Raw genomic sequence first — 27,075 nt, 5'->3', positions numbered from 1 at the left:
TAGAGAAAAGGCATCACATACACACACACACACACACACACATTTTATAGTAGTACAGGATCCATCCCTGAATATGCATGAGTCTTTGGAATCTCACTAGTTTAGATGATGGCTTAAAGGTTTTAAAAAAAAATCAACATATCAGAGAATAAACTTGCAAGAAGCACCACATCTTTAGTAGATGCTCTTGGGATATATGAATACTTTTGATAGTCATTGTCACATCTGAAAGCCACTACAAAAATAAGTTCTTATTTTCCCTCATCACCCTCAACCTTTAACCAATTTTTTTCCCTTCATTCATGCTCTAGTAAATACTAGGACATTTTTCTCCCTTCAGAAATTTTTTATACATTGTACATTTTAATCAGTGCCCTCTTAATTCTACTAGCCTATAAATCTTTGTTCATCTTCTACTAAACATTTATATTCTTTATTTTAGTCAAGCATAACATAATATTGTCTCCTTGAGACTCCTCTCCAATATTTTCATTCTTCTGTGATATTCTGGATGCAAAAATCCCTTTACAGAGCTAGTTTGGGGGATGAGTGATGAGTGATACTAAACAGGATACACAAGAAAGAATCTCCAAAATGGATGTTGTGGGAATGTTGCTTTACTTCCCTTTCTACTGTGAGCAGGGATTGTTTTCTTCCTGAACTTGTATCCCCAATGCTTAATACAAAGTATGTGTTTAATAGATACTTCCTGATTGATTCAATATTCTAAATATACTTCAGTGTGGCATCAATTTCTCACTATTCTTGTTCACTAGACAATAAAACAGGGATCATAGAAGTGTCAAAAGCAAACTATGGACAAGGCACATTTTTAAAACAAACTTATCACAATTCTCAGGAAATAAATGTTAAATTAAGCTGCTTCAGAACCTTCTAAAATATTTGAAATAGACTCAGTGTCATAGAACTTATTGGATCTTCAGATCTTTGTCCTTTACAATCAATGAGATTTTTCAGAACTAACTCATTATTGCTCCTTATATTTACCATATTCATCTAATGAGATTGTGAGCTTACTGAACACAGGCATATTTAACTTTGCTTTCCAGTATACATATGTTGCATGATAAATGTTAATTTTGTAGAATTTGAAAATTGAAAGAGGTTTTAAGGAGGCATTTAGTTCAGCTAAGTACGTAAGGTCAAGAACCCACCTTAACCAGCCCAGAGAGACAGATTTATCATACAAAGCTCTCTAAGAAAGGGGATTCCACAACCTCCTCAGTAATCTGTTCCAGCATTTAATAAATGTAACAATCATTTCAATGGTTTCTGGATATACAACATAAGAGCACAGATGATTTTTTGGACAAGGAAAAAACAATAATGTTAAGGAAATTCATAATATGTTGTCAATATTTAGTCTATTCTAATTTTTTAACATGAAGCAGGCTAAATTAATTTTAATAACCTGACTTTGTGTAGTTTGGTTCTTGCACACATTTTCCATAATCAAAGTACTTCAGTGCAGAACATATACTAAAGTGATTTTTACTTCTTCCCAATGAAGATAGAAAATGACCCATGGATGGCAAAAGAGCCTAGCTTTTGCCAACAATAAAACAACTCTACAAATTTTGTTTTGTTTTGTTTTGTTTTAGTTTCTTGAAATTTTACTTTGATTCATAAAATCAGAATTTCTTTATACCCAGATATACTCTTTTCTTTATACCCAGATCCTTCTAGAGTTTATAATAAGAATAAAAGTGTATAAAAGAATAAATAAATTCTTGCAGCTATAAACTCAGATTCAGAGAAGTACACAGAAAACATAGAATAGAGGAATATTACAATAAATTTAACATCTTTCTGGTTTTCATTAATTCTAGTCCATTCTTTTAAAATTTCCTTTTAATTTCTACTCTAATCGGTGGAAGCTATTAGAATTCAGGCATATGCTTAATATCCTTAGCATTAACAAAAATGAATAGATTGAAGCAGCAGCAAAATTAATTAATAAATAAACATTTTACTAAGTACCCATTATATCCCAAGCAAGGAGCCAGAGGTATAAAGACAAAACAGCCAAACAGTACCTGTCCTCTGAGGCCTTAGTATTCTATTAGAGGAAAGAAGTAAAACATGGATATATACATAAAGTCAAAATAGATATATGATAAAAAAAAATGGGGAGGGAAGTACTAATAGGTAACAGTAATTGCTAGCATTTATATAGTGCTTCAAGATTTTCAGAGTACTGTACATTTGATCTCATTTGATTCCCACAAAACAGAAGGAGGTTTTATTTTACAGATGAAGGAATTAAGGCTGAGAGCCTGAGTGATTTGTTGGGGATCATACAGCTAATCAGTCTGAAGCAGGATTTTCACTTGAGATTTTCCTGACTCTAAGAAGAACATACCTACTCTCAGTGCCATTTAGTTGGGGTAAGGGAGATATCTTATAGAGAGGGGTACTTAGGTTGAGCCTTGAAGGGATTCTTAAAAATAACTGAGGAGGGAATGCATTCCAGGTTTAGGGGACAGCTTCTGCCAAAGACACAGACAGACAGGCCTGTGATGTATCAAAGCAAGAGTAAGAAGGATCCTTTGGTTGGACTCTAGTGTGTATAAAGGAGAGCAAAATGAAATAGAGAAAAGTAATCAAGCTTTCTTTGCAAGGGGCAGTTTGGACTTTATCAGGGATTCCTGGAGCTCCTGAGTCCACCAAATAGATTGGGGGAAAAGGGAAATTTTTCTATTGGGATTTGTAATTACAGTATCTGGAAAGAACCATGAATAACAGAGAATCTCAAAGTCAATAGGTATAGAGGGCAAGGATATTTTAGGGATTTGTAGAAATACATTTCTGTCATATCTATGTTTTATACTAAGTCTTTTTCTCCTGTGTTTTCACAGGATTCATGTACTCTCTGTATGATACATTTATAGATGTGACACACAACTTTATTGATGGACTATGCTGCCCATGGGGTTTTCTTGGCAAAGCTACTTTGTGGTTTGCTATTTATTTCTCCAGGGGATTAAGGCAAACTTGATTAGGTGACTTGTTCAGGGTAAATGTCTAAAGTTGGATCAGAACTTAGGTCTTTCTGATGCCAGGCCAGCACTGTACCCACTGAGCCATATATCTGCCTCACTATTTTATTAGTTGACTTTTATATTATTCTTGATTCTCTCTCCACCTATTCAACACTATTAACTGGATCAAGTTTCACCTTTTTTCCTGAGCACACAGCAAATGTATAAAAAGTACCTGCTGACCGAATGAAACACAATTTCATGTATATATTTATTTTCTCCATGAGATTATAGATTCCTAAGGGAAGAACATCTATGTTTTCAATGTCTTTTATCCCAATCCTTTAAAGATATACAGTTCTCTATATACAGTGTCTAAAAACTAGATGTTAAATGATTGAACTGGTTTCCTGATGGCCTCTTTTTGGTGGAGCAAAATCATGTAGAAAGTTTATTATCTTGTTCCTAGATATCATGTTAACAATCACAGACTGTGGAACCAGAGTAGATTTAAGTAGACAAGTCCCAACATAACAACCAGCTGAATAATATTCAGAATAGCAGATTTTGATAAATTTTATTATAATATTCAGATCTAGATTTGTGTGACACCAAAATCAATTTGGCATTAATATCATTCTGCTTTTTACACCAATGGCATCTAAACAGAAGTCACTGAGCCCTGTTACAATTGGCTCAATTAATAGGACATTGGGATTACCACATTTGTTAAGGATACTGTACAGTGTGAGGTTCTTAATACAGAGCCATCCCCCCAAGTGAATTTTGGGAGGAAAACTTGGCAGCATAGAAATGTTACTACAGCCATATTTTATGTTCCTCTTATATCCAAAAAGCTGCCTAAGCACCTATCTCAAATTCCCCAAATTTAAAAATAAAAATAGAGGCATAGCACAGAAAATTCAAGTAATTAAAGTCTATACTTCTTCCTTGTACACAATCCTCCTTTCACAGAAGGAGGCTAATTTTAGCCTCTAGTCTAGAACCTGAACCTGTCTTGAAATAATTGGAACCAACAGGTTGGCTTTGCAATTCCAGGGCCCAGTCCAGCCTGAGTTTATCATCAAACCAGGTTATTTACTCAACTCATTATCATTCTAATGATTTAGGTTTTAGGTTTAGGAAAAACATCTATTTGTATCTGTATATACAGAGATAATATACTTTATTAGGGGATTAAGTAGTATCTGAACTATGACTTTATCTGTGTAGAAAACTTTATTTGTACAAATTTTCTTTCCTGATAAACATTAACCTTCTAATTACATTCTGTAATCTTATGTTCATGAGAAATATTCAAGAAAATAATAGGATACCAGTTCAATTTTTCAAAAAAGGAAATCCTTAAAGTTGAGTAATGTACATCAAATTTTAAACAGTGAGAGCCCTTTGGTGAAATATAATACAGCCTTACTCACTCAATTAGACATTCAAATTACTGCAACAATTTTACTGCAACAATTTAACAAAGATTAATTAAGCATCTACTATGTGCAAGGCATTGGTTACAAAGACAAAATGAAAAGTAGTAATTGTTCTAAATAATTATTTCTATATAAGGTTGAATTGGTGGAGGGGAGAGGTCTAAAAAGGATTAGGTCTAAAAGGGAGAGGTTGGACATATATTATATAAGATATACAGAGCAAATATATAAAAAATAATTGAAGAAGTGGAGCACTAACTAGGAAGATCTGAAAAGGTTTTCTTTATGAGGTGCTAACTAAAATTAAACCATGAAAGGAGCTAAACATTCTTGGAAGAACCTAAGTGAAATTTAGGCATTAGGGGGCAGCTTGTGGAAAGAGAGGTTGGTGAGAGATAGAATGATGAGTTTAAGAGTAAACAGGTAATTTTGGATGGAACTAAGAATGCATGAAGATGGTTCATACTAAATGTCTGAAAAGATTAGTTGTAGTCATGCTTTGAAGGCCTTTAAATGTCATACTGACAAGTTTATATTTTATTTCTTGGTCAATGGGGAGTTACTAGAAAGTGTTGATGACAGAGGGTAGACCTATGAATATTGTTTTGGCAGCTGGATTGTGGTGGTGGTCGGAATTAAAATTTTAAGATTAAAGAAGATGTGATGGGTCTCAGAATTAAAGAGTAGTAGTGGCCAAAGAGTAAAAATACAGAAGTGACTATATGAGAAAATGTGGAGGTAAGTTTGACAAGATTTCTCAGCCAATTGACTTTGGGGGGGGTAGAGATGAGGCAAATATAATCTATGAATTAGAAAATATAAAAAAGAAGGATTAATACAAGTTTAGTTAAAGAACTGGCTGCTGAATAATAATATGACTATACCCAATAGCAAAATATTTTTTAAGATATCTGATATTGGAAGAATTGCCCACATCTTTTCCCTTGAAGGCAGTATTCAAAGTAGCATAAGGAAATTTCTTTAGAAAAATATATTTTTTTAAATTGCCTAAAGTAGATAGTTCAAATCTGATGACACATGGACTAGAAATGGAAGCTCTCATTTTCCTATCAAATTTTTTTATTTAAAAGATTTAAAAATTAATTTCAGGAAAAATGAAATTTTTGTTCTTTTTCACAACTCTATTTATAAGTGGCTGACTAATAAAGACTAGAAGAAAGAGAATTAGGGCTTGATAGTTACTATGATCTTTCAAGTATAATCTCTGCAAATTTCTCCATTTGGAAAACCATAATGTATTACAAATCTATTTAATTGTGACATTTGGCTGGTCATGATGTGAAATAGCTTTTTGATACTTTTCAAGTAACTACTGGTTTGTAGAATCAAGTTCATAGTTTTGAGAAATGTGTCATTATTTGCTCAATTCAAGGCTATGATTCTTTAAAATGAAGTGAAAAAATGAAAAGTCACTACTTTTAAGCCTTCATATCACCTTTTATGGTAATTCTGGGGGGCTGGATTGGCCTTGAAATTTCATTGGTATAACAGAGTTATAATTATTCTCCAGATCTAGATCTAGGGGGTTCATTCAAATTCATTTAAATCAACTACGCTGAAAAAACATAGCTCCAAAAGTATTTAAATTACAAGGAGAATGCTAGGAAAATGTGGTGCAACTAATTTTAAATTTGTTAAGCTTAATTTAGAGTAAAAAGTTTTAAGATCTATTATTTAAATTGAATTATTATTTCTTAATTGGAGACTTCCTTTTATTTATAATCTTTCAAATAACAACACTGAAAGATTACAGAAATAAAGCATTATAGATGTAAAAAATTAGATTGGCATCACATAAAATTCTCTAATTACTCACTATAAAGAAGAGCTTAAGGCAAACAACATACTGATTTACAGTAAATTGATCAATACAGAGAGACATTTATGGCTGATAATGGGAATTTGGCAATTTGATACATGTTGAACTAGTCTGAAGAGCTAGCTTTGAATTATCAACTTAAGTGCATTTTGGTAATCCAATTTATCTTGAGAAATCAGATTTAAGAGTGCTAGTAAATTTTAGGTGGCCATACAATGCTATAAATTATTATGTAAGAAGAATATCATTCATTTGAATTTATGGAAATTTAATGTTTTTCAAATAGTCATTATTCCATATAACTTTAAGTAAATTAGGAAAAGCTTCAGCAAAGAAAAAGAAAAACTAAAACTAAATGGACCATACATTTTTTTCCCAGCTTACTAATGTTTGATGATGGCAACCACATTGTAACTGTAAATTTAGAAGGGAAAGCCTCACAGAGTAAAGATCCAGCCTCCAACCAAAATTCCATCTTTGACGATTAAGCAAATCACTTAATCTCTTAGTACTCCAGGAATCTCTGAAACTAAATTGCAGAGAACATTACTCAGTCAAAAAGCATTATTAGAGGGAATTTCCTCACCAGAATGTCCCCATAACAAGTGAAAACATAGGTCTGGTCCTTTTCCGTATTTTTGTTCTAGGAGGGAAAATCCTGTTTTGATCCATCAGTAGCTTTTGTTCTCAATCCCTTTCATGGCTAGGCTCCTTGAGAAGAATGTCTACTTATTTTTGCCTCTACATTATTTCCTCTTATTCTCTTTTTAATTCTATGCAGTCTGGAAAAGACTGGAAATGCTTTGTTTTAATTTAATAGACTAATAAAACCTTCAATGGATTAATAATTAAAAACTAGCAAGATTAAATTAAGAATGAAAATAAATGGAAACTATAAAAATTAAATTATTTTTATCACATATTTCAAGATACATTATTGAACTTGGAAATTAGACAAATATGAATATTCACAGGCATAGTTTTCATTAAAACAAACAAACAGAGCAGCTAGATAGTACAGTGAATAAAGCACCAGCCCTGAAGTCAACTTCCTCACTGTGTGACCCTGTGTAAGTCACTTGATGCCATTTGCCTCAGGGGGAAAAAGAGCCATAAATCAGTGAATCTTAAAGGAGAAAGACAAAGTCTTCCACTTAATCACAGCTATATTTTGTTTTTCAAACTTTCTTCTTTCGTTATTTTGTAGAGACCTTGGAGCAATTTAATGGAGGCAAAAGATTTACGTGGCAAATATATTTTGGCATTCAAAGACAAAATTGGAATGAGGGATTCTGGAACCAAAAAGAAATATTTCTCCTAGTACAGAGTGATAAATTGTGGTTTGTGCTTTTATTGTAATATCAATTAAATATGATACTCAATTTAATCTCACTAAGTAGATATTATATAAATATGTATACCAGATAGATATAGATGTACATATAAAGATAGCATACATGAAAAACTGAAAATGTTACATATATGTTAACCATTATTATTATTTACACATTGCTGCATTTTTACAAGAAGCTCTATGCTGACCATTTAGTGACACTTGGTGGAATTGTTAAAAACCACCACAGAAGAGAACAGTGGTTCTTACCTGCATGCCCGGAGTAAGGGTCCAGTAGGGGGGAAGATCTGCATAAGGGTGGTATAGCAGGGAATTGCTACAGCATTATAGAAGCCAAGCTGTGACAAAAATGAAAAAAATGAGAGACATCAATCAGTTTGTAAGTTACTTTGCCAAATACTACCAATTAGAGCAACAATAATTTTCAGGTGTTCTTTGCCACTCTGAATTCAGTTCAACTGTAAAAACAAGATATGCTGCTCTTTAAGTAAAGGATAAATACACTGTTTTAGAATTTTCAAAGAACTATGATTTTATCAATGTGGATCAATTTTCTACTGAAAAAGACTGCAATAACTTTCAGCATATTTATAAAGTATTTTAAAATAAATTAAAGTTACTAAATGTCAAGCACTGGGATCCAGTCTCTTGACAGTTGATTAGTATTAAGTACCTGCTACATGTCAGGCATTGTGCCACTGGGAATATATAGAAAAGCAGAAACAGAAACAGGCTTAATACAATGAGAGACAACATCAAACAACATGCAAACAACTATGTACAAAATAAATGATATACAGTATATAAAAGAAATAATCAACAAAGAAAAGACACTAGAATTAGGAGGGATTGGGAAAGGCTTCCTATAGAGTGGACATTGAGATTTAAAATAAACTGAAGAAATCAGGAAACAAAGTTAAGAAGGAAGACTGTTCTAGACATGGGAGCCAACCTATGAAAATGAATAGATTAAGGAGATGGAATATTTTGGAGGGGAATAGTAATATCACTGATGTGTCACTAAGATTTCACAGTATGTGGTAGAATGTAAAAAAAAAAGTTTCTGAGGCTTTTTCCACTTGTGATCCCTTTTTTACCCTAGAAATTTTTCTATGTCTCTGGGTATATAGATACATAAAACAAGTATACAAATCCTATTAATAAACAATAAAGAAAATTAGTTTAAAACAATTCTTGGGTATACATATAATTTATTATTTATTAAAGATGAAAACAAATTTGCATACTAATGAGATGGATGTGCTTATTTTTTTTTTATACATAAAGAATTAAATGTTGGCAGAATATTTGATACCTTTTACTTTTGTTGTCAAATTTTCATGATCCACACGTTCAGTTATGTGGGGTCACAACCCACATTTTAAGAAGTCTTGACCCAGTTTTAACTACAGAAAAACTCATCACCAATAAATTATTTGGGAGTGACAACCAAGAAAAAAAGGGAAAAACATAAAATGACCTAAGGTAATGATTACAAAATGAAAAATTACAAAATTGAAATTACAAAATGATCATTAGTGTAGTAGCTATTTGGAAGATGGAAAAGATAGTGATTTTTAAAAAAGTGCTAGGAATCACACAGTTTTTAGATCATATACAATATCAATTTCATTTAATACTCTTGCTTAACATTCAATAAACTGATAAATTATAATACTTGGTAACATCAAAACAGAAAAGACCATGAAGAAGGAGGTTAAAATATATATATATATATATTGGAAACTTGGCTCTACAAGAAGAAATGAAAATGACCAGAGGATTACAGTCTCTAGAGAAACTCATTTACAAAAAAAAATATTTTCTACAAAATGTGATTTGAGGCACTGGCCAAGGTGAAGAAAAAAATAATCTCACAAACAACGAAATAGTCTGATTTATAGCAGACAGGAAACAACTAGTTACCAATAAGGTCATTTTAAAAACTCTATCTTTTAATATCTTTGTCTTCATTTATTAAGTTGTAATAAAACAAATTCAGATTTAAAAAAAAATAGAACTATGAATGCTCCCATTATGTCCAGGACATAATCGTAGTGAAGATGATGACAAAGAAGTATTAAATAGACCAAGATGACATCATGCCAAGTCATCCTATCATAAGTTTCTTGAATAAATCAAAAAGGACCCAATATGAGATGAAGAATGAAAGGCCTTGTTTTATTACACTAAGACCAGGTGATTAGAAAAGAAATCCAGCTCTTGAAAGCTGTAAGAATTCACAGGTAGAAGGAGCAACCACTTCAAAATAAAAGTTTTGAATTCATGGAATAAGGTCAAACAGGTATGAAGAATATTCAGACAGATGCTATGTTGCCGAAATTCCCACACTATTATCACCCTAAATAAGGTCATAAGCTTGTTTCTTCTTGGGTTCTCTCACAAAATCTTTTTCTCTGGGAACAGAAAGCCTGGATGCCTTTGTTTTATGAATTTACTTTGTGTCAATTAACAAGCACTGTGGGAGGAAGCAATTGAAAAGGAAACATTCTCAGAGGGTAAATATCAATAAATCTAACACTGAAGTGAAAAAGGTACTGACATTTACAATCATAATTTCCTAAGAAACTCAAGCTAATGGAAATTAATTCCTACAAGGAAATGTGGGAAACCAAAAACACTTACTTACATACTAGTCCAGCTACTTCAGCAAGTAAACTGGAATGATGCTGGGGAAAGAAAGTGACTGACATATTCACAATCTTGTACATAATTTTTAAAAAGAGGGCCAAGATGTAAAAAGGTTCCACATATGCCAAACTAATCACAGCAGTGTTTTCTGGGGAAGCAGACTATATGAAGCAATGCAAATACTCATCTACTAGAGAATGGCTAAAAACCTGTGACTTGTCAATATGATAAAATATTACTGGTCAATAAGAAATTATGATTATGAAAAATTCAGTAAATAAACATATGTGTGTGTATGCAATGATGAGAGAAAAGGAAAGAGAATTAAGAAAATAACTGACAAGAGTGACTACAATATATAAATGAGAAAAACAAATAAAAATGCAATCTATGTAATCATGATGTCACTGAGCCTAATTTAAGAGAAAAACTAACAAAGGCACATCTTTCCTTTCTTTGAAGAGGTGTGAAGCAATGAATATTGCATATAAGGGGGCAGTTAGGTAGCACAGTGGATAGAGCACCAGTCCTGAATCAGGACCTGACTTCAAATCAGGTCTCAAGACACTTAACATTTCCTAGCTCAATAACCCAGGGCAAGTCACTTAACCCCGATTGCCTCAAAAAAAATAAAAAGTATGAATTATGCATTAATTAGTTTCACTAATTTGCTTCTCTTTTTAATCTTTGTTATAAGATACAGCTCTCTCATTTAGAGAACAAAGGATATTAGCAAAAAAGGAATGTGAAATAAAAGCTAAAGGCATCAACAAAATATGTATTTGTCATATTTTTATATATTTTTCCATCAAGAAGATCTTATATCCAAAGTGTCCATGAACCCTTGGATAGTCTTGCCAAGTGGAGAGATCTGAAAATAAAGGGCAACACTGACCCCAAAGAGAAGTCTGCATTTACTGCCATCACAGAGGCTCTCCAGCACAGTCAGATATTCCTGTCTGTGCATCATAATGTGTGATTATCCTGGATTTCTGAACATTGCAGAACCTCTAGTTATATTCATAACCAATTAAAGGAATTTGACTTAACATGGGACACAGGAAAAACACTGTGGATAAAGAATGTCCATTGTCCAGACTGTAGCAATGATATCCTTTAAGTCACAGCTAAGTAATATGCTCAGGGTTATTAAAAGTATTGTTTGATTAATCTCTTATACATAATCAAGCCCCTTGTCTTCCTCTTTTTCAATTCTGGGCCTGGTTCACTAAGAAACTGCAATGTATATTGAATTTAAGTGTCCTGCACTTTTACAAACCATTCATGAGTTTGAAATCTTAAGATTTAGTAATTCGTTACAAGGCAAAAAAGAAGTCTTGCCTAGTTTGGGGGAATGTTAGAAGTCTTATCTTGGAATACGATTCAGTTATGTCTTGGGAATTAAATCTCAGTTACAAACCAGCTCACATATTGTTATCTTCTTGTGATTTTTTAATCCTGATGTGAGATAAGCTGTACGCATACATACATAGGTATTTCAAAATGGAAATGAATGAGAAAATAAAACTCAACATACAGTAATTTGCCTTACTTTTCAAGAACACGTTCAAAACATTCAGAAAGAATCTATATTTTTAAAGTTAAGTCATTTCTAAGATTTAATTGACTTTAAATGAGTGTATTTTACATTTGAATAAACCACTGGCAAAATCTTATTTCTAACACTCTTATAAAAGATTATTTCTATTATATTCATTAAATTAGTGATCTTTTCACTTTTATCATTTAACATGAAGCAGTAACATCTAAAATGTTAAAATCTAATAAGCTCTATGTATATATAGCTATATAGCTTACCTCACAGCTGCCAAGCAACAGAACCCTCCCCCCCACCCCCTCTGCCTTCAGATGTTTTAATCCTTTCATCTCCGAACTTGCACCTTGAGGTTCTACTCTACTGGTGACCAACTTGCTGGGATGTCCCAGTCATCCTTCTCTTCATTCTGTAATCATCTCTTTACTGGTCTCTCCAGGTGCCTCGCTGACATACATCTACCATTCACTTAAATCATAATTAAGTCAACTTGTTGACTGTTGCTAGAAATAGGATATCAACATATTCCCCTATTATTCCACTATCTCTGCAAGTTTATGGCCTAAAAATGATAATAACCATCCCCAATTACAATAATACAAGTTCCTGGGGCAGAGACTGCATTTGCTGTTGTATTACTGGCACTTAACTACAGGGCCTGGAACATAATAAGTGTTCAAGAAAGGCTATTTAATTAAGTCATGTCAACTGCTTAAAGGAAGACATCAGTGAACAGAGCAAAAGGCAAAAGTAGAGAGTTTCTGATACATGGGGATATAATTTAGCAATGTCTGGCAAAAAATATGTAGTACAAAATATACAAAATTCTTTGTTATTACCATCAATTATTTAGGACCAACATTAAAGTTAGTATTTGCTTGAATTGGACATATGGAACTCAAAAGGAAAGATTCACAGTTTACTCTGTTGCTTTCTGGTTGTGCAAGACTTGTGAAAGTTTGAAATTCAGATGTGGGATTCAAAATCTAAAGCATTTGCCAATACTCCATTGGAGGCCTCATAATAAAACCCTGTTTAAGTAGGGGTGATTGATTCCTGGGTGATTGATTCCTTTTATGCTAATCTTCCCAGAACTATTGTTTTAGGTTATTAGTACAGAATTCTCCACATTTGGGAAACTAAACTGCTTTAAACATGTGGAAAACTCAAGGTTCAAAGTGATAGATATTTTTTCTACTTTCCTCAGTCCTTCTAAAGAAGATGGCTATAGTTTGTCATCATGAGATTTGGAATAATAAGATATATGATTTCACATGTGTTTGCTCACTTAGGAGTTTCCTTATGCACTATTTTTGACTGAAATAAATCATATGTTTAATGAGATAATTCATACTTGGCCTTGAGGGACTTCATCCTTTTTGTCTCTGTCCATCATAGGGATAGGCTGGATTCCAAATTTCTTCATTTCATCACCCTAGAGTAAAAGAAAGAAAGAAATGTTTTCTCTCTTTACAAGTAAATCATGAAATTAATGAAAAATAATTTGGGTGCATGTAAGTCTTCTTCGTTTAAAAATGTATTATATTTGCTTGAAGAAGCAATAGAGCTTATTAAAAAAGCTATGTTTCAAAAAAATTTCAATAGCATTCTTTCACAGTACAATATACTCTATATAGTTATCTTAGTTTCCATCATTTTATTTTAATGTTTTCTTTAAGGTAAGTTATAATTACTAGGAACATACCATATTTTCTGTCTCCTTCATCCAAATATAGTAAGGGGAATGAAAAGAAATAAAAGGCCTCAGAAAATTTTTGAGTTGGAAGCCATCATTCATTTAGTACACAGGTAGATACAAAATAAAAAGCTGAAGGGAATAATTGAAATGACAGCAATGCCTTTTCTTCACAATTTTCCAAATTCTATTTCATGCTCCTAGTGTATGGGTGGAAGAATGCTCGAGCAATTTAACTGGAGTCTATGAAATGTTGTGATGCATAAATGAATTTTCTGAATGCTGCTGCTGCTACCACTTCTAAAGTTTATTTAGAAGTTATTTATCCTTTCAATTCCTCTGTGACAATGTGGGCGCTATTAGTATCCTCTATTGTGCAGGATCACAAAGTTACTGTCTGAAGTAGAATTTGAACTTCCCGATTCCAAGTTTAGTGCACTGTGTACCTAGCTGCCTAGAAGATTTTTGTTCAAGCTAATAAATATGTAACATGATCTATATCTATAAATTACATGAAATGTATTCCCAGTTATATATTCCAGTATAATTTTCTTTATAAACAACAACAATATATTTGTAATTTCACAATTAGGGAACAGTATATAATGCATCCTAGGAATCTTCAAGAAGGCAAAAAATATTAAGTTTCACTATAATAAAGCTCTGGGGATAATATGTCATATCCTAAATAAATGGTAACCCAGGTATTATGGAGCACCCTTTTATATCAGATAACTCTTTTAGTCTTATTAAAGTCATTTTGGATTTCAGTAAGGTTTTCTAAAATGTTAGCCATTTTGTTAACTACTGGTTTCAGCACCAAACTTGATAGAGTTATACTATTTTTTATCCTACCAAATTACTGGTAGAAATAAAAATACAATACTTTAATGGAAAAAAGACTGCATATGGTTTCTTGTTAAACTAACAGTGAATAACAGATTAATCTATTTCCTCTTCAAGTAGACCTACCACTAATTATTTTAATCACAGGAGAGTCTATAATAGACTTGTGAAAACATATCAAGATTTTTTTTTTTATGGAAGTAGTTCTGGGCATAAAGTCAAGATAATCTGATTTCATATTTTCTTATGCTTTCCATTTTTTAAAAAAAGGAAGTTAAAATTCTGAGCCTTAGTTTCCTCATTTATAAAACAGGAACAATAATAATAATAATACTCATAATAGTACTTAGAGGATTTGTTGTGAGGTCTTAGATAAAGAATGCAAATCACTTTGTAAACCACTGATTTTTGTTTTTATTTTTGATCCAGAGTTCACATTTCATGGAGACTTTCAGTGTATTAACTCTATCAGTGCAGGAAGGCAGCCTGTTGCAGAAAAACAACTTGGAGAACTTCCATTTGTTATGCTATGATATTTCTCAAAGGATGGGAGTGATAAATGAGAGTTAGGTAACTGATACAAGTATAACTGTTAGTTGGTAGGTATGTGGAGTATCTGGAGTTTTTTTTAAACTTCTCTTTGCATAGATCTTACCATACCAGCCCTCCAAGTTCCATAAAGTCCACTGGGGCCCTATTTTCTCTAAGATAAAAGTTGTACTGTTCTGTTGTCTATATATACAATTGGCTGTAAGTGAACTCTTAAAAGATCCTTCATGTGATAATCCTCCACAATCAGAGACCCATTACAAGTTCTTCTCAAACTGCTACCTTCCATATGTGTTTTTTTTCCATCTGACCAACTATATTTGTAACAGATACAAGCTTTCATTTAGTCCTTTCCCAACTAAAATAAGGGGAAATTTACAAGAAAATGAAGGGAAAAATGGGCTTCATGCCCTTTTTATATGGGTATTCTCTGTACATGTATCTTATTACCTTGATATTTCAAGTTTGTGCTTGTTTTTCACCATAAATGCTGGGTCTATTTGAGAGAGACTATGTCCCAGACTATTGGCGGTGAAGGTTTTTTACTCAGATCTTCAAAGCAAATTCCTTTTCTCAAACCTACTAGTTGACTGTCAATGGAGAGTATTCCTGTAGGAGCTAAGAATGTTCTATCAATACAACCCTTCAAAGTTATTTCCAGAACATTAATAATAATGATAAGCTATGTCAAATGGTTGGCTATAAAAAAACATTATACTATGGAATGATTCTAGATCTGTGGCAAAAACTCATCACAGATTCTCCACATAGATAACTTCATTTGCAGTATCTATAATGAAGATAATCTTTAATCTTGGAGTTCCAACCCTCCAAGTTTCCTACACCTCTTTTTACAGTACCTTAGAATGTAATTTGATATGTTTTTCCGATGTATTCCCTTAAAGGTCAGAGCAGTATGGCTGTTTTTTAAAAAACATTTTTGTTGTTTGACTATATAAGTATTTAATATTTTTTGTATTACTATAATCATTGAATATTGCTCAGATATGCCCCCCCCCCTTTTTTTTTTGGTGGAGGATGTTTTTTAAATCAACTAGTATTTGTCTTAATGTGAGGTCCATAAAAAAAAAAAAAAATGCTAGCTGTACTAATCTCTCCAAGTCACTAATAGCTTCCGGGAGTTCTATAACTCTTTGTGGTAATTCTGAGTTTTTGTTTTTTTCTTTTTAAGGTAGTCAACATAATGAGGAATGAATTTGGATCTCTAGTGGTATTTCCTACATGTTTCATGAATATTTAGAAGAATTAAGGAAACAAATTAAAGGTACCTTAAAGAAATTTTTATTAGCTTTTACTTTATAAATGAAAAGATCCCTATTTCTTGTGCCCTATATATTATGACACTCCTAAAGATGTTTTTTCAGGACTGAAAATTATGTGTTTTCAGTGTTTTCTGAAGAAATTTTTGGTAGTCCGTGCTATAGGGATAAAGATAATTCTCTATGATTAAACCTGGCATATACTTAAATACCATCTGTTTCCAGAGAAGAGGGGGTTTCAGAAGAAAAAGAAAAGGATGAATGACTACCTTTTATAAACTGTGCCTCCTAGTGAGTATGAAGGCTGAATAAAATTGACACAGTTCTCCAAAACGCATCAATTTGTAGCAATGCAAAATAATGAAAAACTTGATAAGAAATTGACTGTTGGATTGACTTTTAAAGTTCCAAAATTTCCTTGGTATGCCAATTCCATTCAAGGGACATCCTAGGGCCATAATAATTAATATGAAGAAAAAAAGAATATTTTACATGTTTATGATATTCTAGATTTTCTACTTTAGATAACCAACTTAGCTATAAGTTACAGAACCACAATTAATGAAACATATGTCTTCGATTGTTAACAATGTATTATTTTTCATGGCATCCCAAAATGTTCTAAGGGATTCATAGTCCAGATAGACTAGTTTCCAAAAGAATATGTAATTTATTTTTACACTGTTGTAGAAATCTAACCATGATAACATTATACAAATTCTTTGCATAAGGGATTTAAAATATGCATATCCGAAATAACTTTATGAAATCAATCTGACAGTAATTAGGCTCTCTGACACACATAAACATGTGTAGAAAACACAATTACACAGGGCATGTAAAAAATTCCAGGCAGTTCCATAATATGCAATCAACTGAATGATCATTGTGTTCATTCAATAAGAATTCCTTGGCTTAAAAGTTTAAAAACAAATTTAAGGAATATAAAACCTTTCCATTTAAATTGTAGGTGAACAATCTGCTAGTTTTTACTTTTTAAATAAAAGTAAAAATTTTACTTTTATTCCTCTTCTGTGTAAGTTACAAGTTAAGCCTCTAGGTATCAAATATCAAATTTCAAAATGTAACTTTCCTAAAAGGAGATGAAAAAAAAAATTTGGAGAAAATATCATTCGGTTTTTTTAATCCAATAATGATATTTTTTATAAGGGACTTATAATAACTCAATAGGTTCCCAGTTTACCAAGTACACAATTTACAATGTAAATTTAGGAATTAAAAAAAATAGAATAACATTTCTGATAATTAAAGTAATGTAAGCAAAGGAGACAAGATAAAAATTTCATTTTTACTATTGGGTATTTTTAAATAATTCTCCATTCCTGCTATGGAACTCACATTCTCTGAGTTCTGTTTATCTTTGCCATTATTACAATGCAATGCAACAAAATCACTTTCATCCATAATTTCAGAGGAATAGTTAGTTGCTTCCCCCTATACAGAAAGGTACAAAGATCCAATTTTATCTGACGAAAAGAAATAATTTTCTTTTTCTGCTGAAATTCTTTCATTTGAACCAATGGATTTTATATATTAAATTTCATATACTAAATTTTATGTGATAAAGCCCATCAATGAAATTTCCAATTTGAAAAGTAATATATTTGTTTTAGGTATGTTACTGTTTCTTTCATATTAATAAAGAAAAGCTATTATTTTAAAATGAATAGTAACAAAAAATAAAATACTTTTAAATAAAATAACTGAAATCTAACTTTTTTTCCTCAACTTTTTCACATTTTTGATATTATCAGAATATTCAAGAGAAAAACTTAACATACCTCAGCCCAGAACTCTGCATATATGTCATTAGCTGTCAATCTTGTAACTGGCCATAGCTTTGTTACAGAACAAAGGTCACAAGCAGTCATCATTAGACCAATTACCCGGTCTCTAGAATATAATGACAGAAAATTGATTGAATGAGATACAAGTTCAATTTAAATTCAATTCAGCAGTAAAGAGATGGTAAAATTAAAAATCAGAGAAATTTATTAAGTATAAAAGTCCTAAGCTAGATATTGGCAATACACAAATGAAAATGAAATAATTCTTCCCTTCAAACAAGCTTATTTTGTACTAAGGGGATATAATGTGAACAGAAAATAAACGTAAGATAAATTCAAAGTTATGCAAATTAATTATTAAAATGTGCTAATAAAATAACTAGGATGATCGGGAATGGTCTCATGTAGGAAGAACGGCACTTTGAAAGACACTATGGATTCTACAAGGCAAAGTGAAAAATGAGAACATTTCAGATAAGGAATGGGGATCACTTGTTTAAAAAAATAAAAAAAAAGGTTAAAGATGGAATATTACATTTAAGAAACACTCTGTTGGCCAATTTAGGAAAAACAGAATGAACGGAGAAGAAAACAGGTGAAGAGTTATCATGTTCCATAAGAAATATGGATCTAATTTTTTTTTTAGTGAATGACATGGCCAAAGCTCTATTTTAGCAAATATCAATTTGGTAATTGTACAAAAGATAAAGGAGAGCACTGAAGAGAGTGAGACTAATAAGTCTATTGGCATGCTCTAAAAAGTTGGACTGATGAAGGCATGAATTAGGGTTGAAGCAGTACATTAAAAAAGATGGAGCAAAAGGAAGGCTGTAAAGAAACTGGTGAATGGATTAAGGGTAAATTACTTTTTAAAACTATAATAAAGGGCTGCTTTGAGGGGAACAAATATATCTTGTCCAGTGCACACTACATGGCACATAATGCAAACTTAAAAATTTTTAATGATGGATTAGAGCTTTATTTTATTAGTAAGAATATGCCTCTGAATTTTCAGATGAAGAAATTAAAACCATTTCTAGTCATATGAAAAAATGCTCCAAATTACTATCTGCAAATTAAGATATACGTACCTCTCAGATTGGCTAAGATGATAAAAAAGGTAATGATGAATGTTAGAAGGGATGTGAGAAAATTGGGATACTAATACATTGTTGGTTGAGTTGTGAACTGATCCATCTATTCATGGATAACAAAACAGAACTATGTCCAGAGGGCAATCAAACTGTGTAACTTTTGATCCAGCAGTGTCTCTACTGGGTCTGTATCCCAAAGAGATCATCAAAATGTGCAAAATGTTCATAGCAGTTCTTTTTGCAGTGGCAAAGAACTAGAAACTGAGTAAATGCCCCATCAATTAGAGATTGATGAATAAATTATGGTATATGAAGGTTATGGAATATTACTGCTCATAAGAAATGAACAGCAGAATAAATTTCAGAAGCTTACATGAACTGATGCTAAGTGAAGTGAGTAGAACCAAGAGAACACTGTATATAACAATTACAAGATCATGTGATGGTCAATTGTGATGGACATGGCTCTTTTTATCAATGAAGTGATTCAGGCCAGTTTAAATGGTCTTGTGATGTAGAGAACCATCTGCTCTCAGAGAGAGGATTGCGGGAGCTGAGTGTGGATCACAACATAGTATTTTCACTTTTCATTGTTATTTGTTTGCATTTTGTTTTCTTTCTCATTTTTTTTTCCTTTTTGATCTTATTTTTCTTGCATAGCATGATAATTGTGGAAATACAGATATACACACACACATACACACACACATATATATAATAATTGCACATGTTTAACATATATTAGATCTCTTACCCTCTAGGGCAAGGGGGTGGGGAAAGGGAGGGAGAGAAAAAAATTTGGAACGCAAGGTTTTGCAAGAGTGAATATTGAAAACCATCTATGAATGTGATTTGAAAATAAAAAGCTTTATAAAAAATAAAAATAAATATATCTGATGTTTTGCATGCAAAAAAAAAAAAAAAAGAATATGTCTCTGAGCCTTAATTTCACCATGTTCTTCCTCTTCTTTTTAGAAAATGACCAGAGAGGACTTCATGATTATCTCCAGAGAATAAAGATATTTAATAAGTGATCAGTGAATAATTCTACCTAATTAAAAATCACTTTAATGTTTCTGTGGAAATCCTATTAAAGGAGCTCATAATCAAAGGCAAATTAACTCTCTAAAATCAAAGGTAAATGAACATTTTCAGTGCTATTTAGCTGTGTTTGCATGGATCCAAGGCTACCTTTCAGACTAGATTCTATTATAACCCTACAAAGTAAAGTTCAATAAATTTGGAAATGTTATTGTCATTCCTCTTTTCACATATCCGTCTGTTCGAACCCCTCATCATCATGTCCTGCTTACATGTAAACTATATACTATTCATCAATTTCTTCTTGGGACCCTGAGATGATGTTAAGACTCATTTTTTTTTTTTAAGAAATGGAAAATATGTGTTAACAAGTATGACAACATATGATTGATTCTGTGCATCTACAAGGAAAAAAGTTTTATAGTTTAAAGAAATCTTCAAAGACCTGTAGTACAAAATATGTGATGCTCTACAATTATTAATGCATTTCATATATATATATATATATATATATATATATATATATATATATATATATATATATATATATATATATATATATATATATAAACTATTATCTATTTTATTAGAAATAAAAGTATAGCTTTGTTTACAGTATTAACAGTGAATTTATATTAAGAAATATTAATCAAATCTCAACTTTTGTTGTTGTTGTTAAGTCATACTTTAGTTTTATCTGATCCCTTTTGGGTTTTCTTAACAGATATGGAAATGATTTGTCAGTTCCTTCTCTACTGCATTTTACAAATGAGGAAAATAAGGCAAACATGGTTAAATATCTGCAAGGCCATATCTCTATCTACTGTGAAACCAAGCTGCCCTACCATAAATAGAGTTTAATGATGTTTTAATGATCATATATTTCTGAGTTATTAATTGAACTGTGTCAATATGGAAAAATTCCATCTTTAATATATGGATAATTATTTGTGGAATGGACCTCCACAATTCCCACTCAAGTATTTTGCTTGAGATGGAGAAGTGATGTGATCTATTTTTCAGCCAAAAGTGAAAGGAGAAACTGAACAAGAAGGTAATATTCATTTAGATTCAATATTCAATTTAGATTATATTCTTCACCTCAAGAAAGAAAATTTAAAATATAGTTAGTTTCCTTTATTAAATATTGTAAATAGCATCAACATCTTTCTATATATATCCAAGAGCCAACATTATATATAATGGAGATAAACCAGAAGTCATTCTAATAATATCAGTAATACACAGTAAGTTTGTTTATTAATGCTGTTATTATTTAATTAAACTAGAAATTCCAGCTGTAGGAATGAGAAAAGAATAAGCATCTAGATAGGAAACCAAATTACTGATTTTTACAGATGATTTAATAGTGTTTATAAGAATCCTAGAGCGGCAAATAAAAAAAAAATTAAAAGAAACTTAAAAGTTCTAGGATATTGGAAGACAGAAAATAAAATGTCATTCAAAATCATTGCAAAATATATTTATAAGTCCAACCATCAAGAAATAAAAATGTGAATATAGCTACAAAATATTCTTACTAGAGATGATAACAGACCTATATTAAGTAGAGATATTAACTTCTCATGTTGGATCATACCAAAAATAAAAATGTAAATACTATTGAAATCAACATATATTCATTGTTTACTATTGTAAACTATAATTATATATATAAATATATATATTATAAGTATATATATATAATTATTATAATAATACAATTATTACTTTTAGATCATACTTATATGTATATATATGCATATAAGATATACTTATAGATTACTTAAAAATCTGAAAAATAAAAATTTCACTGAGAAACATATTACTAAGGAAATGATTCAAAAAAATTGTATGCAAGGCTTACCACAAAATAATATTAAAACTAAAAAATAACAAAAATAAACTAAAAGATAGGAAAAGTTAACCAGTGAAACAGTTTAAGTATAATAAAAAACAGAAATAAAAGAGCATGGTGGATGTATATGTTTGATAAATCCCAAGATTACAAGTACTAAGATATGTACTCAATATTGAACAAACTTTATAGAAATCTAGGAATGTGTCTGGAAGAAACTAAGTTTAGGGTAATAGCTCATACCATATACCTAGATAAATTCCAAGATGGATATATGACTTAGAGAAATGTTTAAGCTATAATGTCAAGCTATAAACAAATTAGAGGAGTAGGGAAGAAATTGTCTTTCATAACTAAGGATGGGGAAGAGCTCAAAATTAGACAAAGGACAGAGAGAATCAGAGATGAAATAGAAAATTTGAAATAATTTTGCCCAAATAAAAGGAATGTAGTTAAAACTGGAAGGGAACCAATTACCTGGGGAAAATCTTTATAACAAGTTTGTTTTGATAAAAATCTGATTTTCAAATTGTATAAGGAATTGTTTCAAATATGTGTAAACACACAAACAGTTATTCATTTGAAGTGGCTAAAGATTATGAAGTCAATTTTCCAGAAGAAATCCAAGATACAAATAAGTATATAAAAATGCTCCAAATTACTAAAAAAAAAAAAAAAAAAAAAAAAAAAAAATAGACATTAAAACAACTTTGAGGTTCTACCTTTAGTCTATTTGACAGATATGACCAAAAAAAAAAGACAATATTGGGAAGGAGTCTGAGGAAACAGACAACCAAATATATTATTAGCAGAACTGTGAATTAATTGGATCTAATCTTTCTGGAAAGAAATTTTGAATTTCAGTCAGAAAGTCACAAAATTGGACATACCTTCAATCTCCTAATACAGTTTATTAGTCCTCTACCCCAAAGACATCAAAGACACATATTCTACCAAAAATATTTATGACAATTTCTTTTTATTGAAAAAAAGAATTTGAAACTAAGAGGGACCTATCCACTGGGAAATGGCTAAATAAATTCTAGCATGTTAATGGCAAGTTCCTTATGGCATAAGGAATAATAAATGGCTTTTATATAAAATATACATTAGAGTTGTTCTATATAGTCCCAAAGGGTAGAACTAAGAGCAATGGTTAGAAGTAGAAGATATATATAGAGAGAAGAAGTAGAAGAGACAAATTGGGGCAATTAGTTGGTGAACTGGAATAAAGCATTAGCTCTGGAGTCAGGAAGACTCCAGAGATTTACATTCACTAGCTGTGGGACCTTGGGCAAATCACTTAATACTGATTATCTTGCCAAAAAAACAAAAACAAAAATCTGAAAAAGTGATAAATCTAGGCTTCTATTGGAAAAAAAATTCTTCAAAGCTAATAAAAAGTAGGAGAAGTGGCCTCCAAAGGTAAAGATTTTTAATGCCCCAAGTCTTCAAGCAAGGAAGAAAGCAAATATTAATTAAGCATCTACTATGTGCTGGGCACAGTGTTAAATGGTTTAAACATATCGTCTCATTTGATCCTCACAACATTGGTAAGAGGTAGATGCTACTATTGTCATTTCATAATGAGGAAACTGAGGTAAAAAGAAGCAAGATGATTTGCAGAGGGTCACCCAGCTAGCCAGTGTCTGAGGCCAGATTTGAGCTCAGATCTTCCTGATAACTGGCTCACTGCTCCATCCAGTGCACTACCTAGCTTTCAAAAAAATCAAGCAAACGATGGCTAAATTTATTTTTTGGAAATAAGTTAAAAAGGCTTCTGTTTCAGGAACAGAGTGACTACTAAAGACACTTCCAGTTCTGAAGCTGTCATTTTATGACTAAACTGTGCAGTGAATATTGTTTTGAAAGGTATCCCTTTTCAGAAAGATGCCAAGCACTTGCTTAAACTGGACTTCCATCCATCATATATAAAATGAAGGTGATGTTTCCTATCATTATCATTAATTTTTTTAACAGAATATTCTGATGTCATATCTTCTTTACCAGGATTAATACTAATGAATGCCAAATAGACATTATCTCTCCTTGCTATAGATGAAGTTCATATTCATTATGAACTTGTAAATTAGAATTCTAGGATCATAATTATCACAGATTAATCTCACCTTAAATTTCTGTACTGTTTTATTTTTATTTTTCCATCTAAAAGGGAAGAATATCTCTATACTTACATGTTTTTATAATTAGTAGTTTGATCACAGAGTCCAAAAAAGTTACAGGGATAATGAATGGGATCATAAAGCTTTTTATAACATGTAAAACAATACATAATATATGTATAGTAATTATTCAATAAATATATTAGTTCCAATCACTGCAGATAACTGATTATATGCTTTTAGCTTCAATACTGTAGAAAATCAGCATAGAACTACAGTCATATAGCTGATGAGAATTTTTCTCATCTTTAAGTATGAATGTCTATCTGGTGAAGAAATGGTAATAGCAATCCAAAAAATTTCATAACCAATGAACTCTAGCAAAGACCAAAAAAGAGAAAGGGGAGAGTGTTTTTCATGTGTTTATAGTGCACCAACTGACAAAATTCACTGTTCTCTAGGTGCCAATTTAAAAAAAAAATAATGATTTCCCTTGAGGAGGGAGAAAGTATTGGCAGATAGAAGTTAAAAGATCTCAAAAGAGATGATATCTGGGACCAATTCAGAAACAAGCTTAAAAACAAAAGGTGTCACAGGTAGCAAAAAAATAACATAAGGCAAATCATTTGAACTGAGCAGATGGAGATGTAAGATAAGGAAATTCATTTGAACTGAGCAGATGGAGAATCTTCCAAGATTTTATTTGATATGACATCTTTGTATCTTTTGCAGTACTAAGTACAATTTATGTACGTTATATATTTTTAGCAAGCAAACCATTACTAGAAAGATACGCTGATGGTGATACCCACCACATTGGTATGAAAACACATGCAATGAAATGGGAAGAACAACTGACTGCTTTAAATCTTCAAACGCCCTTCTAACAGTAGTTTCATCCAAATTGATATAAAAAAGCTAAATGTAGAAAAATAGTTCATTGTTAAAGCAAGCCAAAGCTCCAAATGAAAATCTCTAAAATAAAGAATAACTAAGGATTAGCAATGGAGGAAGATGTGAAATGTACTGAAGAAGTTCTGCACTGACACTGTACTTTGAAGCATAGCTTTAACTAAGATGAAAAGTGAATGGTAATAAAATGAAGAAGATGGAAAATGGAAACATGATCATTTAGTCATTACTTATAAGAATCAAATGGGTTGGCTTATAAAAATGAAGTAAAAAAAAAACATGAGTAAAGCTTTTAAAATGAAGGGATCAGAAGCTGTAAATATAATTACAGAAAATAGTGAAGGATTAAATGAATGATGCTGTTAGAATAATTTTATAGAATCCCTCTATATTTCAAAAGGTAAGTTAATAAGAGATCAAACTTTTTAATTGTGGAAGCTTGAAAACTCTTTCACAGAGTTTCATATGAACCTCTAGAAAGCAGTGGAAAAAAAAAGAAAGGGAGCTCCATTATTTCTAAAAGGTTACCAAGATACTATAGCAATCTTTCAAATGTCTTTGCTTGTTGTGTTTTGAAGATCTTATTAGAAAAACAGAAAGGGGGGGGTGATAGTGAAAGTTTGGGTAAAGAAATGTGGGGGAAATTATCTAATACAATCAAGGGATACAATTAGAAGACCATAAAAGATAGAAAGGGGATGGGAGAACTGTGTGACAGAATTCAAATTGCCATCCTTTGAAGAATAACCACACACCTGAGAATAAAGATATGTTTTCCATAACATGGAAATATAAAGGAAGAGTTTGAAGGGAGAGAGAGGAATAAATGGGAAAGTAGAAGAATTGGTCCTAATCAAAACAAACTCTAAACACAAGTGACAGATTTCAAACAGAGATTTAAAAAGAAAAAGGAAAAAGGAAAAAATGAATGAGAACCTGTGACTGGATTCTGGGCGAGAAAAACGAGGGGCAGAGGGAAAATTATATCAAATCAAGGACACTGGAATAATACACACAGAAATAAAATATCACCATTTCAGCTGAAGTACAAAAAGGCAAGAGGGGAGCAATTATGATCTCAGTCCAAGCAACAGCAAAGATAGATTTAATTAAAAGAAGCTAAACAAGGAAACTATATTTTCTGAAAGGTACCACAGACAAATTAATATTAATACTAAACATGCATCCACAGCATCTAAATACTTTTAAAAAAAAATGAATGGGCAACAGAAAATAAAACTATCATAATGGAGGATTTCAATTTACCCTTTTTAGAGCTGGATAAATCTAATTAAAAATAGGAAGAAATTGATGATCTGAATACAATTTTTAAAATGTTAGATATGATAGATCTCTGAAGAATGTTGAACAGCACGCAGTCAGGAGAACTGAGTTCAAATTTGGCTTCAGATACTAGTTTAACTTTTTTTTTCTTCAGTTTAGTCATCTGTAAAATTTAACAGCACTTCCCCTCCTACCGTTGTTGTTAAGGATCAAATAATATAATAATTGTAAAACACTTAGTATAGTCCCTAGCTAAGTGCTACACAAATGTTAATTATTGTTATTGTTACTACTTTAATATTAATATAACGACTATCAACATAGTAATTATCAAAGGATAAATGAAAGGTAGCTATTTTTATGATTTTTACTATGATAATTTGGATGAAAGATCTGTAGTTTTAGCTGCTTTCATGAAATCAAATACTGTGATAGGACTAAATGACACTTCTGTAACAGTATATGTAGCCAAAAAAAACCCATTAAGCCTCAGAATTCTAAATGAATTTTGTTGACATAAGCTAGTCCAATGTCTCATTGTCAATGTCATTCAGAATCTTACAACTAAAAAATATACTATTCTAAATTTTCAAGCAGTCATGTATAAAAATATTCAAAGGCATATCATGCTTATCTAAATATATACATAATGTATATAATAAAATAGTCCTCTCACTACATAATGGCAATAAAGCAAAACAAACTTATCTTCATAATTTAAAAAAATTAATCAAGG

At 31.4% G+C, this 27,075-nt stretch overlaps 1 protein-coding gene across 2 annotated transcripts in view; it reads right to left on the bottom strand.

The window, feature by feature from the left end:
• Positions 1-27,075, bottom strand: part of PDE10A (phosphodiesterase 10A) — a 341,504-nt gene that overhangs the window by 8,259 nt on the left and 306,170 nt on the right. For both annotated transcript variants that reach the window (XM_031968385.1, XM_031968386.1), the window contains 3 exons: positions 18,022-18,133; positions 13,203-13,283; positions 7,891-7,979 (listed from right to left, as the gene is read on the bottom strand). In XM_031968385.1, the coding sequence (XP_031824245.1) occupies positions 7,891-7,979; positions 13,203-13,283; positions 18,022-18,133 (282 nt within the window). The remainder of the gene's footprint in view (positions 1-7,890; positions 7,980-13,202; positions 13,284-18,021; positions 18,134-27,075) is intronic.

Source organism: Sarcophilus harrisii, chromosome 4 (genome assembly GCF_902635505.1).
Source record: "Sarcophilus harrisii chromosome 4, mSarHar1.11, whole genome shotgun sequence".
Taxonomy (NCBI): Eukaryota; Metazoa; Chordata; class Mammalia; order Dasyuromorphia; family Dasyuridae; genus Sarcophilus; species Sarcophilus harrisii.
The sequence above is the reverse complement of the archived record's forward strand: the minus strand, read 5'-3'. Positions and strand labels throughout refer to the sequence as shown.